Here is a 14,960-nt window from a genome sequence, read left to right on the forward strand (position 1 = left end):
TTTTCGGAAAATAGAGAAGATAATGTTGAAGAGAAAATGTATAATGAAAAGAAATGAGATTACAAGAGCTATTTATAGGCTGAAAATCGGAATTATAAAAATCCAAAATTAAATTTAGGCACGAACAAAATATGGCGGAAGCTAAGGGTAGGACTGTTGACTAATTCAGCCGCATGCAATGAAATAATGCGGCAGGAATAACGGCCGCAATGAAACAATGCGGTGGATCGGTCAAACCCCTCAACGTCAATATTTATTAAAATCATTAAAATCTGGCACAAAAATTGATGCCGCAATGAAACAATGCGGCAGGAACAACTGCCGCAATGAAACAATGCGGTTGGTCGGTCAAACCCCTGAACGTTTGACCAATCAATTTTTATTAATATTGACACAAAAATTCATATTGATTTAATATTTGCACAAAAAATAAGTTTGAATTCACAAAAAAGTATAAAATTAATAATATAAATTTTATTATTAAAATATTACTTTTACTTATATTTTAATGTTAACATATTTTAAAAAAGTAATTACTGTTGAATATTAATATTATTTTAATACTTTTAATAAATAATAATAATATTTCGTATTAAAAAATATTAATATTATTTTTGAATAAAGTAATTAAGTTATATATTAATATTAAATATTAATAATTATTACATATTATTAAAAAAATTAAGTGGAATATTAATATTAGTTATTTATGATAGTAAGTTATATTTAATTATAAAAAGAATATCATTTAAAGTTAAAAATGATTAAAAGCTAAAGAGAGGGGTAGTTGAGGCATTAAAATCTGAGGGCCGGCCAACAAAGAAACATTGCGGAGGTCGCAATGTTCCCTGTCATGGACCACCTACCGCAATATTTCATTGCAGAGGTCCAAGCCCGCATTGGAACATTGTCTCCTCCCACGTAGGGGTGAGTATTCGGTAATTCGGGAACCGAACCGAAATATTATTCGGTAACCGAATACCGAATAAGGAGGAAAATCATAACCGATTAGTGAACCGAAATAATTTCGGTTATTTACCGAACCGAATTAATTATTTCGGTTAAAACCAAAAACCGAATTAAAAAACCGAATTACAAGAAAATTGAATTTTAAGATAAGAATTTTGCTATTTTTATTGAACAATTAATGATCTGCTTCTCCATGTTAACGGAAATTACACCTTGACAATTATCTTTTTTCAAAATATGTAGGAAAAAAGAGATGAAAATATCATCACTAGCAAAATAGCGGATAAATAACTCATAATTGAACTTAAAAAAAAGACCTGGGTTAGCAAAATAGGAAAAATAATAAAATATAATACATATATTTATATATTTATAAATATATAAATATATATTATAATATATATTTCGGTAATTTCGGTAATTCGGTTATTTCGGTAAAAAAATCGAAAAAACCGAAATACCGAATAACACAAAATATCATAATCGAATTAAAAACCGAATTATTTCGGTTCAGTAACCGAACCGAATTATTTCGGTAATTTCGGTTCAGTATTCAGTTAACCGAACCGAATGCTCAGCCCTACTCCCACGATAAAACATTGCGGTGGGTTGGCTGCCTCTCCTGGGAGGGATATGATATGATATCATATAATATATATATCTTACTACTCCTGTATTATAGAGTTCAAATTTAGAAAGACAAGAAAGCAAGCGAGAGAGAGAGACATGTCCGTTTGGCGGGAAAACCAAATACTGTGAAAAATAATTGATGGGGAAATAGAAGGAAATACCGGACATAGATAGCCCACTACATTTTTCAGTTTAGCATTTTTCTATACTACATTTTTCAGTTTAGCATTTTTCTATTCATAATTTTGGGGGGTCGCTCACAGATCTCGTGAATATTCAAGTTAATGCAAATACTATCACATTATCAGAACTCAAATTGAAGAGACGGGACGCAATTGGTTTTATTATTTGGGAGTATTTATTGTCTTGATAGAAAATCCGATTTTCAATATACCCTCTATTTTCTATGTGACGTTTGATTTTTATACATATATTTTTAAATATTTTGACTGTATAATTAAAATAATAATTTTTAATATTTTTTTTTATGAACAAAAATATATAACTAAAATTTTAATTTACAAAAAAAATATAATTTTATCTATGTGATCAAAGAATTTAAAATTTTGTGCAAAAAAATCAAACGACGTATAAAAAAATGGAGAGAGTAATGTGTTCATGAGCATACAATAAAAAATAATGTGGCAAATTTTGATTGATTTTTTTATCATAAATATTAATGAATCCCGTTTATTTACATCAATTTCACCAATAAAAATATTCTTTATTTAAAAAAATTAGTGATTGATGTGTACCCGTGGGCATAAATTTTTGTATGAACATGCCCTCGTGTCAGTACAAAGTTTTTCTACCACGGGAGAGCACCCGGAGTGTATTTTAATACTATTTTAAAATATGTTTTTTTAAAAAAATTATTTTTTCCTTCTAAATAAAAATTTATATAATATTTATATTTTTATACAAAAAGTATTTTTTTAATATAAAACTATATTTTATAATAATTTAAAAATATTTGTCAAGTATGAGAAAAAAAACGTAAATAAATTAGTGAAACGGAGGGAATAGTATATTTTTTGTTTTGAGATCGGAGGCTGGGGTCATTTTCAATTTAATTACGTCACAGATGGTATAATCGAGTTAAGTCGAGTCGAATACATTTTTCTCAACTCAACTCGAGCTCGAACTTGAATTTGACCAGCCATGTAATTTCAAGTTCCAAACTGATTTCGTAAAAAAATTGATAGACTCGAGTTCGACCAAATTTCCGGAATCAATTTCGCCAAATATTGATATAAACTTGAAATATGATATGTTCAGTTCAAGTTTAATTTAATTAAAACATACTCCCTCAGTCTCTTCTAATTGTTTACATTTCTGAGGAGGTGTCCGACACGCATTTTAAGGTGCATAAAAAGTATAGTTATGTAACTTATTTTTACAATTTTCTTTTCCTGAATAAAAATTGAATGTTTTAATTTTTATTCAGAAAAATAAAATTGTAAAAAAAAATTACATAACTATATTTTATATGCACCTTAAAATATGTGTCGGACACTCTCTAAAAAATGTAAACAATTGAAAGAGACGGAGGAGTATAAAATATTGGATATGTGTATAAATATATATATATATATAATAAAGAAATTATAAATAATAGAGAATCAAATGCTCCAAACTTTACTGAGTAATTTGAAGTTCAAACTCGATTTAATAAAATCTTCGAATAGCTCGACTTCGAGTTTAGCTCAATTTAAATATTTTTTGAGTTTGAGATCGAATAGCTCATAAATATTTTAACTCATTTACACTCCTATTCGCTCCGTTTCAGCATTAAATTGATGGTCAGAGACTTAAAAATTCAATTTTAAAAATTGTGTACATGATAAATTAAGCATTACATGAAAAATGGCATTTAATCGTTTATAGAGGGTTACTCATTACTGAGGGGAATGCTCATGCTAAAAAGAAGAGTTAATTTCATTTTGCGACCCCTATCTTTTATTTAATAATAAAATTATATACTTACTTTTAAAAATACAGTTTGCAACCTCTAACTTTCGACATCAAATATAATATGCATCCCTTTAATCATTTTGTTAAAAAAAATATATTTTGAAGAGTAAAATTGAAATTTAACAAAATATTTAAATAATAATTTTATTTTTTTAAATTAAACTAAAAGTTAGAATTTCAAATTAATATTAATATCAATTATTTTATATTTTACTCAGTATAATTTTTAAAATTTTAAAATATAAATATATTTAGAAACTTTAGGATTTTATATAAAAATATATATTTTTCTAGATAAATATATTTTAAGTATTTAGCATTATGATTAATTTAGAGCATTACTAATGGAAAATAGCTACTCCCTTATTTTTTACTTACTTTTTCCCGTACTTGGCACGCATTAAGGCTACTATAAAATATATTCTATAATTTATTTTTAAAATTTTCTTTTTTTATGTAAAAATTTAAACATTATATTTTTATTTAAAAGAAAAAATAATTAAAATTATTTAATTGTGCATACTTTACGGAAATTTTAAAATTCGTGCCGATTTTCTGTCACCAAATTAAAGAGGAGTGGGGTATAAATTTTTTTAATGTAAAATATGCATTAAAATAAATATTTTTATTGATTTGAAATTTAAATTATTAATATTAACTTCTCAATCTCAATTTTATAACCGAAAGGGATGCATGTTGAAGTTAATATTAAAAATGAATGATTGTAAACTGTGTTTTACAAAATAAATATATTATTTTGATTTTAATTGAAATGTGGAGTTTACAAAGTACAATTAACTCTAAAAAGAAATTGAAAGTGGGATAACCGCCGTTTGGAGTAAAAGGGGGGAGATAAGGACAAAGAAAAAGAGTGAGGGAGTGCTTGTAGAGTAGGTGTAGTCATGTAGAGGGTCGAGAAAAGGACAGGGATGGGGATGGTAAAAGCATGCGGCGTTTTGCAGTTACTTCTCCAATCTCTCTCTCTGTGCTACAGAGATTCAGATTCTGCCAAAGGATCTTCTCCCTCCCCCCACTCTCCTCTTTTAATTATCCACGACTCATGCTTCATCCATGATTTGTTCATACAATATTCATGGTCATAAAATCTTTTACTCCCTCCTCAATTAATGTTAGATTGTTTAATTAACACAGTTTTTAAAAAATTATTGCTTGACTTTCGTATTAATCACACAAATGAGATGATTAATATTAAAATAAATGTATTATGTAAATATGTAATTGCGATTAGTAATGTGCACGGTTTGGTTCAGTCCGCTTTTTACTAAAAATTGTTATCAAACCGTACATGTAGGTTCGATTCGATTTCTACCTATTAACCATAATCGGACCGGACGAAACAGTTTTTTTTCGGTTTAGTTAACCGTCTTTCAATTTCAGTTTTTCAATTTTTATTTACTCACCCTTGATTGCAGTAACTTTAAATAAGTCCTGTATAGGGAAGGTTCTTTTTTGAACATCCTAAAAAAAAGGTCACATAAAATAGGACGAAAAAAGTAATGTCAAATTTATGTACAGAGAACATCTCCAGAACGCTCTATATTCAAACTCTTAACTGAAAAGTCGAGGAATGAGAATTAAAACGTGACTCCAATAAACTATTTAAACTCACTTTTTAACTTCAAGACCATGTTTATTTCATGAGATTATAATTCTGAGAAAATAATCCGGAAATAATTAATAGCATCAAAATTAGTTATATGAATTAAATAATACTATCCTATGTTTATTTAGAAGGATTAAGTGTAAGATTGAAATATAATTTTTTAAAATTTTATCATATATTTGTTTTGAGGATAACTCTTGAGATTGAAATATAATCGTTTGAATTTTTCAATTCTTTTTATAAGAGAGGATAAAATAATATCTCATCTCATAAATATTAGAAAAAATTATAGTCATATCTTCTAGTTTAACAAAACAAACATTTGATATGATAATTTAAAAGATTATAATCATTAGATAACTAATCACTATTTTTTAATTAAATAAACATGAGCTCGAAAAATTTAAAAAATTACGATCTTATCCCCTGCTTAACAAGATGAAATAAATATGACCTAAAAGTCCAATATCTTTCAATCAATTTTAAGAGCCAAATTCCAACCATAACTATTATTTTTATAATATATTTTTCACAACACTATATTTCTTTTCACTTTTTTTTTTCCTGTATTCAAGATATTTTTTAATAATGAATAATAGAATTAAGAAGTCAATTTAAAAAATATGATTGGAGATGAGGACTTATTAATCATTAAATATTAATAATTTATAATTATATTATTTATAAAGAGTGAGATAGGAGTCTAATTTAAGAAGTTAAATATATTATTTTCATATTGCGAAAATGAAAATTTGGCGTATCATAATATAGTATTGGTCCTAGTGATTTTTTTTCCCGGGCGGTCCTAGTGAAATTATACACAAAGAAATCGGGAAAAATTTGGAGAGGTTTAAGCTTTTATGTCAATTTATTCATATTTAATTTATGTTTCCGATATTTTTTTGGAGTTACTTTTATCAAGTTGTTACTGAGTGGCTTACTAGGCCATATCCTCCAGTGTGATCCAAAAATTCAAATTTGAATTATCAGTTAATTTAAATACTGATCCAAATTTCTGACTAACTCCAACACTATGATCCAAATATTTGATCCAAATTACTTTTTACATATAATAATATATAAATATCATATTAAGCAATTTTATGTTAAACTTATCATTTAATCACTATTAACAATTTATATAACATTTCATAATATAATTAAATCAAAAAAAATTAATACACATAAAAATATTAAAATTGAGCACTTAATTCATGAAAAACATATTTATTGCAATAATTAACGTACAAAATATCATTGATACACAATAATTTTCCGAATTAGTATATTCTTCCCACAAATGCTCAATTAATGCATCTCTAAGTGCAATATGTATCTCTTTATCGAGAAAATGAAGATGAAGGTCAATGATCCCAAAATAATATAAACAGCTACACACAATATTATAATTTTGTTATATTATGTTATTAATTATATAATAAAAAATTAAAAATCAATTTAAAATCTCATAAACTACAAATAACAAAACCATTATTTTATGCAATGTACTTCTATTTAAATTTTGTTATTAATTATATAATTAAAAAATTAAAAATAAATTTAAAATCTCATAAATTACAAATAACAAAATTATTATTTTATATTAAACAAAATGATCCAAATTTGGATTAGTTAATGATCCAATCCTAATTTAGACCACTACTATTCACTGACTGTTGGAATGAAATTTGAGATAATCTATCTCAAATTTGGATTTTTGAATTAGTGTTAAATTTGCTCTTATATATTTGGTGAATGATCTGCAAATGATATTAACAAGTCACCGCAGAAAAGCTAAAATATTTTAGAATGTAAATTATGTTGTTACCCTGCTCTATACACTAAATAATCCGTAAACATGTAACATCAAATAGTTTGAGTTTAATAGATTTTTTTTACAGAATCTTTTTTATACGTTTTTTATTTTGAGTTCTGACATTATTCATAATAAATAATTAATTATTAATTTACATTTAATTTATAAGATTAAATATAGTTATGAATGATTTTATTGAATTTGTATTTATGAGTAATTTAATATAATAAAATTTATTTTTTTATTTAATATTAATATAAAATTAAAAATATTAATAATTAAAAATATTTATTATTTAACACAAATATAAGAAAGGTTTTTAAAGAGGGACCGAGAGAATACTACAGTTTTACGTTTTACTCCGAAAGAGAAGTGATTTCACTGCACAACAGTGTGAAAAAAGGAAAAGGCAAGGCGGTTGGTTGCACATTCTCCACTCCCTATATGTAAAATTATTCATCTACCCCTAGTAGGGGACCCACATGACCCCAGGAAGAGGGGTCTTTATTAAATCTTCATCCAGCAGCAACAGACAGTCACAACCTCCTTTTCTTCTTCTTCTTCTTCCATCACTCTCTCTCTCTCCCTCGCCCCAATTTTCAAATCTCTCTCCCTCCTCTTTCCCCTCCCTCTTCTTTTTTTTTTTTCAAATACAACCTGGAAAATGGTGGAAAATAGTCATAACGAGCCTAATTATTCACTTCCCTCGGAGCTGCTCACTGACCAGCTCAACAGTCTAGCCTCAGACAACCACCAGCTCCCAACTGAGTTCCCTTACGATTCTGTCTCCTTTACTTTCCCCACTGAGGATGACGAGGATGATTTCTTTACTGGGTTAACTCGCCAGTTCGCTCTCTCCACTTTACTTGACTCTAACAAACTCCAATTTGCTGCTTCTCAGGTACACCCCCTCTCTCTCTCTCTGTCTCCATTCTGTCTCTCTGTCCTCTCTTTCTCTCTCTCCATTCTGTCAATCCCCCCACTCTCTTCCTCCCTCCTTTTGCTCTCTCTCTCTCTCACATGTGCTAATTAGATATACATTGATTTGTTTCAGACACAGAAACAGTGGAGTATGTCCAGCTCTCCGCAGTCAATCCCAAGCCCGGTGTTTAGCAATGGAAGCCCTACTGGGCCATTTCAGGGACCTTCTTCTCCAACAGGCCCCTTTGCTCCAACTGACTATTCCTGGGATCTCATTCGTGAAGCTGCAGGCCAAGTCAACATGCTCAACAAATTAAAAACCCAACAAGCCCTTAAAATCAACAGAGATTTGCTCATGGCAGCTAGTAACTTCACCCAAACTCACTCTTCAAAGCCTCTCCCATGTGTCTTCAATGAAAACTATGTATGTCTATTTTAACTTGTGTATATCATTGACATATTAAGGTTAAAACCGAAACGTCAACTAATATATTTTTGTTATTCTTGCAGGTGAAGACAAGTTGCGGATCTATTTGGGCTGGGCCACAAGCTTGTCAAAAGAGGCCTCCATTTGGCCTTCAAAATAGTTGTGGTTTTGGTGGAAACCCCCATGTTCTGCCAAATGTGAATGGTTTTGTGGGTGACAACAGTCCATTGTTTTCCGGTGGCCGGAAAAATGTTTCCGGTAGTAGTTGCGGTGCTGCTAAGAGGAAATGTGCCGGGACTGGTGTGTTTTTGCCTCGTAGATGTCCTGACCCTGCTGAATCTCGAAATAAACCTGGTAACTGTTGTTATATTTTTACTGCTGTAAATATTTTTGAAAAGGAGTGTTATATAGTGAGGTGGGGTCAGAGTAATCTCTGTTTCTGGGGAGATGTTTGGAGTTTACAGTTGTTATCCATTTTCTTGGTTACCCAAACAGGGTTATGATATGCTTTATTGCCTGTCGTGCCTCCTAGATACCTTGTCTCTCCTCTCCTTTTTCTTTCTCGCCTCTGTTTTCTAAACCTGCATAGCATTTTCTAGATTTTGACTATTGGGAACTGTGTCCCCATGTATATCCAGCTGTTTTTTTATATTCTTCAACAACTTTTCTGTTTATTTTTTTAATTTGTTGGGTCTATAACGTAATTTACAGTGCGAATACTTAATTGAAATAGAATTATTAGGTAATCTGTTGGTGTTATATGTTTAGGTAGTTCAGCAGGCTTTACTCAGCAAAGGGCAGGTGAAGCTCTGATTAATATGAACCATGATAATCCGATGAATCTTGCTGAAGCTCAGCCACGCTTCTCGAGTGCTGCAACTCCAAACTATGGTATATATTTAGGAACACCATTTTGGCCACAATTTATATTGTACTAGTACATGTACATGTTAAAAAGTAGGTGTGTTCTAAAAATAGGTCGAGTTCTTGATCCATTACTTATACATGTGTGTTGGGTGTGCAGATGTGATGGTTATGCGTAGAAATGCAGTATTGGCACAGCAGTGGCGCAATGGGGTAAAAATGATGGCAGCAGCAAATAAGGCAATGAATTATGACATGCATCTCCCACAAGAGTGGTCTTACTGATGAAAGCAGCAGCAGCAACATCAGGCAGTTTGTCATGAATGTAGGGGGTGTAGCTGAACAAGGTAGATATATATAATTAATAAGTAGTAGTAATAATATTCTAGTCTAGCAGTATGTATGGGGATGTACAACAAGTATAATGTGGAGAGGGGGGTATAAATTACATTCTCTTCACAGAAAGTAAATGAAGAGAAGTGAATGAAGTGTAATAAGGAGGTTGGGGGTACTAGTGTGTTTTTGTGGGCATAAAGTTTTGTGTGGTTTTTGACTAGTGGATCAAGAAATGAGGGTGTAGAGTAAAGCAAAAGATATGATGATGATGGAGGTTGAGGTTGCTTTAGATGGCGGAATAGTAAAAACAGGGGGATGATGGATATGAAAGCAAATCAGTTCTAGTATCCTAATCAGGGGGTCTAGTGATGTAGGGTTTGAAGGTGGAGGGTTTTTTAGGCGGTTGCAAAGATGTCAGCTAAATTGCCCTTTAATGTAATCTTTAATCTTTTTATGTTTAATGTAATGTACCCCCTTTGCCTCCTCTGCTCTGCTCTGCTCTTTAATTATTATAAGAATTTTGGATGTATCTGATTGTATTTCACAGTTAAATCTATTTAAAATAATAATTTTGGGATCAATTAGCAAACAAATTATTTTTGATATATTTTACCAAATTTATTGCTTTATTAATTTATTGCTTTATTGATATAAAAATATTATATTATTTTATTGATAAAGTAATAGTTATTACCCTACCGAATAATTATGTGAAAACAAAAACAATTACAAATTATTTTTGTTCTTAAGAAAATGATGAATAAGAATTGGTGAAATAAATAAAAGTATTGAAGAATTAAATTAAATTATCTCTAATTCACGATATATAAATGTGATGCAACGCTAAAATTATTCAAGTTGATGCGATATATAAATGTGATGAATAAGAATTGGTGAAATAAATAAAAGTATTGAAGAATTAAATTAAATTATCTCTAATTCACGATATATAAATGTGATGCATCGCTAAAATTATTCAAGTTGATGCGATTATGGAATCACTTACGGATGAAGAAATTATTTAGTTGATAATGAAAAATAGTGTGATCCAGAAACGTACGTTAATAATGTTATCCCAAATGTGCCACTAAAAGAAGTATTCCAAGCAATCAATATTTAAAAAAATTACTCCCTCCATTTCTAATACATTTTCTATTTTCCTTTTTGGGCCCATTTTAAGTCATATAATTATCTTAAAAATTGTGCCAAAATATCCCTATCTCAAACAAATATTTCAAACCAAAATATCATCATAATTATCCTAATATCAACAAAACAAAAACAAAAAGCAGTCCTCTTTTTACCCATACCCCACTCCCTCTTCATCCATGAACACTAATTTCCCAACCTCTCCCTATTCGTTCTTGGATTAAACACACAACCTTCAATTCTCTTTTCACCCACAAACCCTAACTCCTCCATTTTAATTCTTTCTTTGATTAAACACTTGATTAAATTGAGCAATATGAATATGCACTATGGATTTTCGGATTCCAACGATGAGGCTATAGGTTCCTATCGATGTTCCGATCCTGACCACTGCGAGACGACGAACATGGCTACAACTTTCAGTACAATCGATTGAGAGGGGTACGTTCAAAGCAATCTGAAGACAAATCGGAGAGTACGATGAACGTGAAACCTCAATCGCCTTCGCATGTAGTTATAATTAATGATTATGAGGGTGATGATAATTCCGGTGACACCGATCTGGTAGAGCTGCTCTTGGATTCCGGTGACGACGATCCTAAATCTGATTCTGTTGATGGCAATCCTAACTCCGATTCTGAAGATGCATGTTTGCGATCATAATTTTGTATGTATCCAGCGATTTTATGTTTCCATATAAGTTTCAAATTGGGTATTTATTCGACGATTTGGGGTTTTTAGAAGTATCAGTGAGCATGAATGTTTATGGAAAACAAGATTGTAGAATATAGTAAAATTAGATGCAGAATGATGTGCAATATGTAGATATTTGCATTGTTTGCACAAAAGTTACTTCATATTTTACACAAAAGTTAATACGCCTGCATCGTTTTGATTACATGTTTTGCATACATACAAACATGTCCTCAAAACACAAAAATTGGTATTATTAGCCGATATGCATTACATACTAAAAGCCAGACCCCTTGACCTGGTCCATATACCAATTGTCATGCTTCAAACACAACCCACAATGGTGCTGTGACTTGAAGTGGGAGTTGGCCTGCAACCTTTTTTTTTTTTTGTTGACATGGGGTACAAGATAATCATTTGACCCCTGCACCTTTAGAACTTCATTCATTACATACTGATATGATAGCCATACATCTGCAAGTGTACTTGCCTCTAATTGATAGAATGCTTCGTGCACTGCATCCATCATACCATCAATGTCTTTTGGCATTTTCTTGTGTATTAAGGACTAAATACTTCTAAAATATTCAAGTCAGGACTCTTTGGTGGCTGTTGAACAAGAATAAATGTGAAATCACCTTATTGGTGCACTTGTTGCCATTCTTCATCAGTTTGAGAAATGTGAGACCCGACATTATCCTGTTGTATGAATATCACTTTAGGACCTTCACTAGGTGGCCATTTCTGAATTATTGCTGGTACTATTTGGTTAATAAGCATGTTTCTTGTCTCTTTTCTACCAACTGACTTAACCACCTTAGTGATAATAGTGCCCTTACCTCTGTATTTATAAGACCTTTTTGCTGGTTCTTGATATGTGAATGATAATATGCCCAACGTCCCATCAAATATCCATTCACCTTGTGCATTAAATCTGGGCCTTACAACAACAACTGTAAACATGACCTTAGGTATGAACTTACTAGAATTGGCAGTCCTGTATTTGCCCTGCTCATTTTTTTTCCAAGTAGACTCTTTGTGATTTCTTACTCAGGTAAAACCATTTCTCATCTATATGCACAAAATCAAACATAGTCTTATATTACCTTTTTGTTTGTGCTGTATCTCCCATGAGGAGATCCAGAACCCATTCCATCATTTGCAACATGTTCGGCTCTTTGCATCTAGGATGCAAAGGATTGGTGTGGGGTTTAATATCATCCCTCTTTATCATTCTGCCAGATGTACTTGATGATACATTCAACTTAGCAGCCAAGTCCCTTATGCATGATCTATCACCCATATTAATATTTGTAATTGCATTAGGTGCGACCTGAATTTTTTTCCTTCCTGAATTATGCACCTTTGTTGCCATGTGTAATATATAATAGATGATGTCAAAGAATTATGCCTCAGAAGAATGTCAAAGATTACTAGAGGTAATAATATCATCAACAGCAGGCAAGAGCAGAATATCAAAGGATGGAAGATTTCTGAATATAAAAGCTGGCTCTTTGTCAAGTTACAGGATAGGGATGTTAGCTAGATATCCTAAGCCAGATTTGCTGAAACTAATAGAGGCTCAAGCTGACACCCCCATCCTAGAAGAATTAGAAATACTTGTACAAATTAAGAACATAATTGAGAAAGAATCAGACAGCTCAGTCTTTACTTAATTATTGTAAACTGTCCAATGTACAAGTATTGTATCAACTTTTGTATCATTTTATTTTCATTCTTTAACTTGGGGTTAGTCTTGTTAACAGGCATGAATTTGTGATAAGCAATCTTCTCACAAATTGGGGGAGATTGTTGTGCAAGACATGCCTGTATCATAACAAGACTAAGTCATACTGACAACCCTAAGATTAGTTGTATTGTAACCTTAATCTGTAATTCATACTTGTAACACTTAATGTCTGTAAAATATAAATGGAGCAGACTGGAGCATTTTTCTCTGAACAGTGTCAAGCCTAAGAATTCTATCTGGAAGAAGATCAAGAAGATCATGCCTCAGAAGAATTATGGAGAAGCTTGGAGTTGAATAAATCTGTTTGGTGTAAAACATTCTAAGTCAAGATCTCTACAAGTCACATAATTAGTGTTATAGAGAAATCATTCGAGAACTCCAGAATGACTTATCGAGAAATCATTTAAACTCCAGAGAGTACCGACGGATGAGTAACATCTACCCGACGGATGAGCAATCTCTACTCGACGGATGAGGAATGTCTACTCGACGGATAAACCATCACTACTCGACGGATAAGCAACATCCACCGGGTGTAGAGAACTCAGGAATTTTCTGTCGAGAACTCAGAGATATCGACAAGTATACATTCATTAGAGAACTCTGAGTTATCGATAAGCCAAAGTCCATTAGAGAACTCTGAGTTATCGATAAAACAAAATTCACTAGAGAACTCAGAGTTATCGATAAGTCTAGGCAACAATGAAGTTTCAGAGATATCGACAAGCCAACATGCCTATCGAGATGTCGAGTTCTCTACGGCTTAATTGGAGATCTCGAAGTAAAGAAATTTCTCTAAGTACAGAATTGCAGAACAGTTCAATATCCAAGGTTGCAAATCAACAAACAATTCACACAGCTGGATTGACAAGTCTACAAAAAGCAGCTTGAGAGATGTGCAAGATCAACGACAAAGATTAACTGACAGAGGAGATTAAAGTAATCACGGGAAGCTAAAGATATGCTAAGCCAGAAATGAAAAATTTGCTTTTCTATAAATAGAAATGACAAGTGACAGTTTAGAAAAGCTAATATCATGTTTATTAACCACCGTGTAAACCAACAATTAACTGAGTTATAAAGTTAACACTAGTCCTCTAGTTAAATAGTGAAGAACAATCAGATTAGAAAAAGTGTGTGTTCTCTCTCAAGAAAGAAGCTAAGTTCTAAAACAAGAACTTAGAGATTTTGTAGCAAAACACTGCTTGATTTTTAATATAAAATTAAGTGAGTTTTGAAGATCTTTGTTTTACATATTTGCTCAGCTATTTATGTTTAACATCCATTCTACTAAATCATTAACAACAACCAACTGCTAAAGCCCAAGTCAATCGAAAATCAAACATTTAAGCCAAAACACATTCACCCCCCCTCTATGTTGTATTCATACCTAACAAGTGGTATCAGAACAAAATCTGAAAGTAAACAGATTAGATCTTGGAAAAATGAATACACAGAAAATCAGTAGTATCAAGATTCCTCCCTTTGATAAGGCCAATTACACTTTATAGAAAAAGAAAATGTTGCTGTTTATAAGAATGGCCAATCATCTTTATATTGGTATCCTCAAGAATGGGCCCTTCACTTTTGTAGTTAGAGTTGAGGAAACCACAGATGGAGATATGGTTATTCCAGCTCATTATGCTCCCAAGGATCCTTCTGAGTATACTGAACCTGAAAGAGAGAAAGTTTCCCTAGACAGTGCTTTGTAACTGATACTAATTGAGTCACTTGACAATGTAATGTATAATAACATTGTCAACTGTGACACTGCTAAACAGATCTGGGAAAAGATTGAAATACTTTG

General features: G+C 31.3%; 2 protein-coding genes across 2 annotated transcripts; one reads left to right on the top strand and one right to left on the bottom strand.

Moving 5' to 3' along the window:
* The first annotated feature begins 7,552 nt into the window (after positions 1 to 7,552).
* Positions 7,553 to 10,050, top strand: LOC141724414 (uncharacterized). Its single transcript, XM_074526565.1, has 5 exons — positions 7,553 to 7,914; positions 8,068 to 8,358; positions 8,445 to 8,715; positions 9,130 to 9,252; positions 9,386 to 10,050. The coding sequence occupies exons 1-5, from the start codon at positions 7,678 to 7,680 to the stop codon at positions 9,508 to 9,510; spliced, it is 1,047 nt and encodes a 348-aa protein (XP_074382666.1). The 5' UTR covers positions 7,553 to 7,677; the 3' UTR covers positions 9,511 to 10,050.
* Positions 10,051 to 12,042: 1,992 nt separating this feature from the next.
* LOC141660336 (uncharacterized) lies at positions 12,043 to 12,778 on the bottom strand. Its single transcript, XM_074467313.1, has 2 exons — positions 12,510 to 12,778; positions 12,043 to 12,337 (listed from the first exon to the last, which is right to left on the bottom strand). The coding sequence occupies exons 1-2, from the start codon at positions 12,776 to 12,778 to the stop codon at positions 12,043 to 12,045; spliced, it is 564 nt and encodes a 187-aa protein (XP_074323414.1).
* Between the last annotated feature and the right edge of the window lie 2,182 nt (positions 12,779 to 14,960).

The sequence above is a fragment of the Apium graveolens genome, chromosome 5 (assembly GCF_009905375.1).
Source record: "Apium graveolens cultivar Ventura chromosome 5, ASM990537v1, whole genome shotgun sequence".
NCBI lineage: Eukaryota > Viridiplantae > Streptophyta > Magnoliopsida > Apiales > Apiaceae > Apium > Apium graveolens.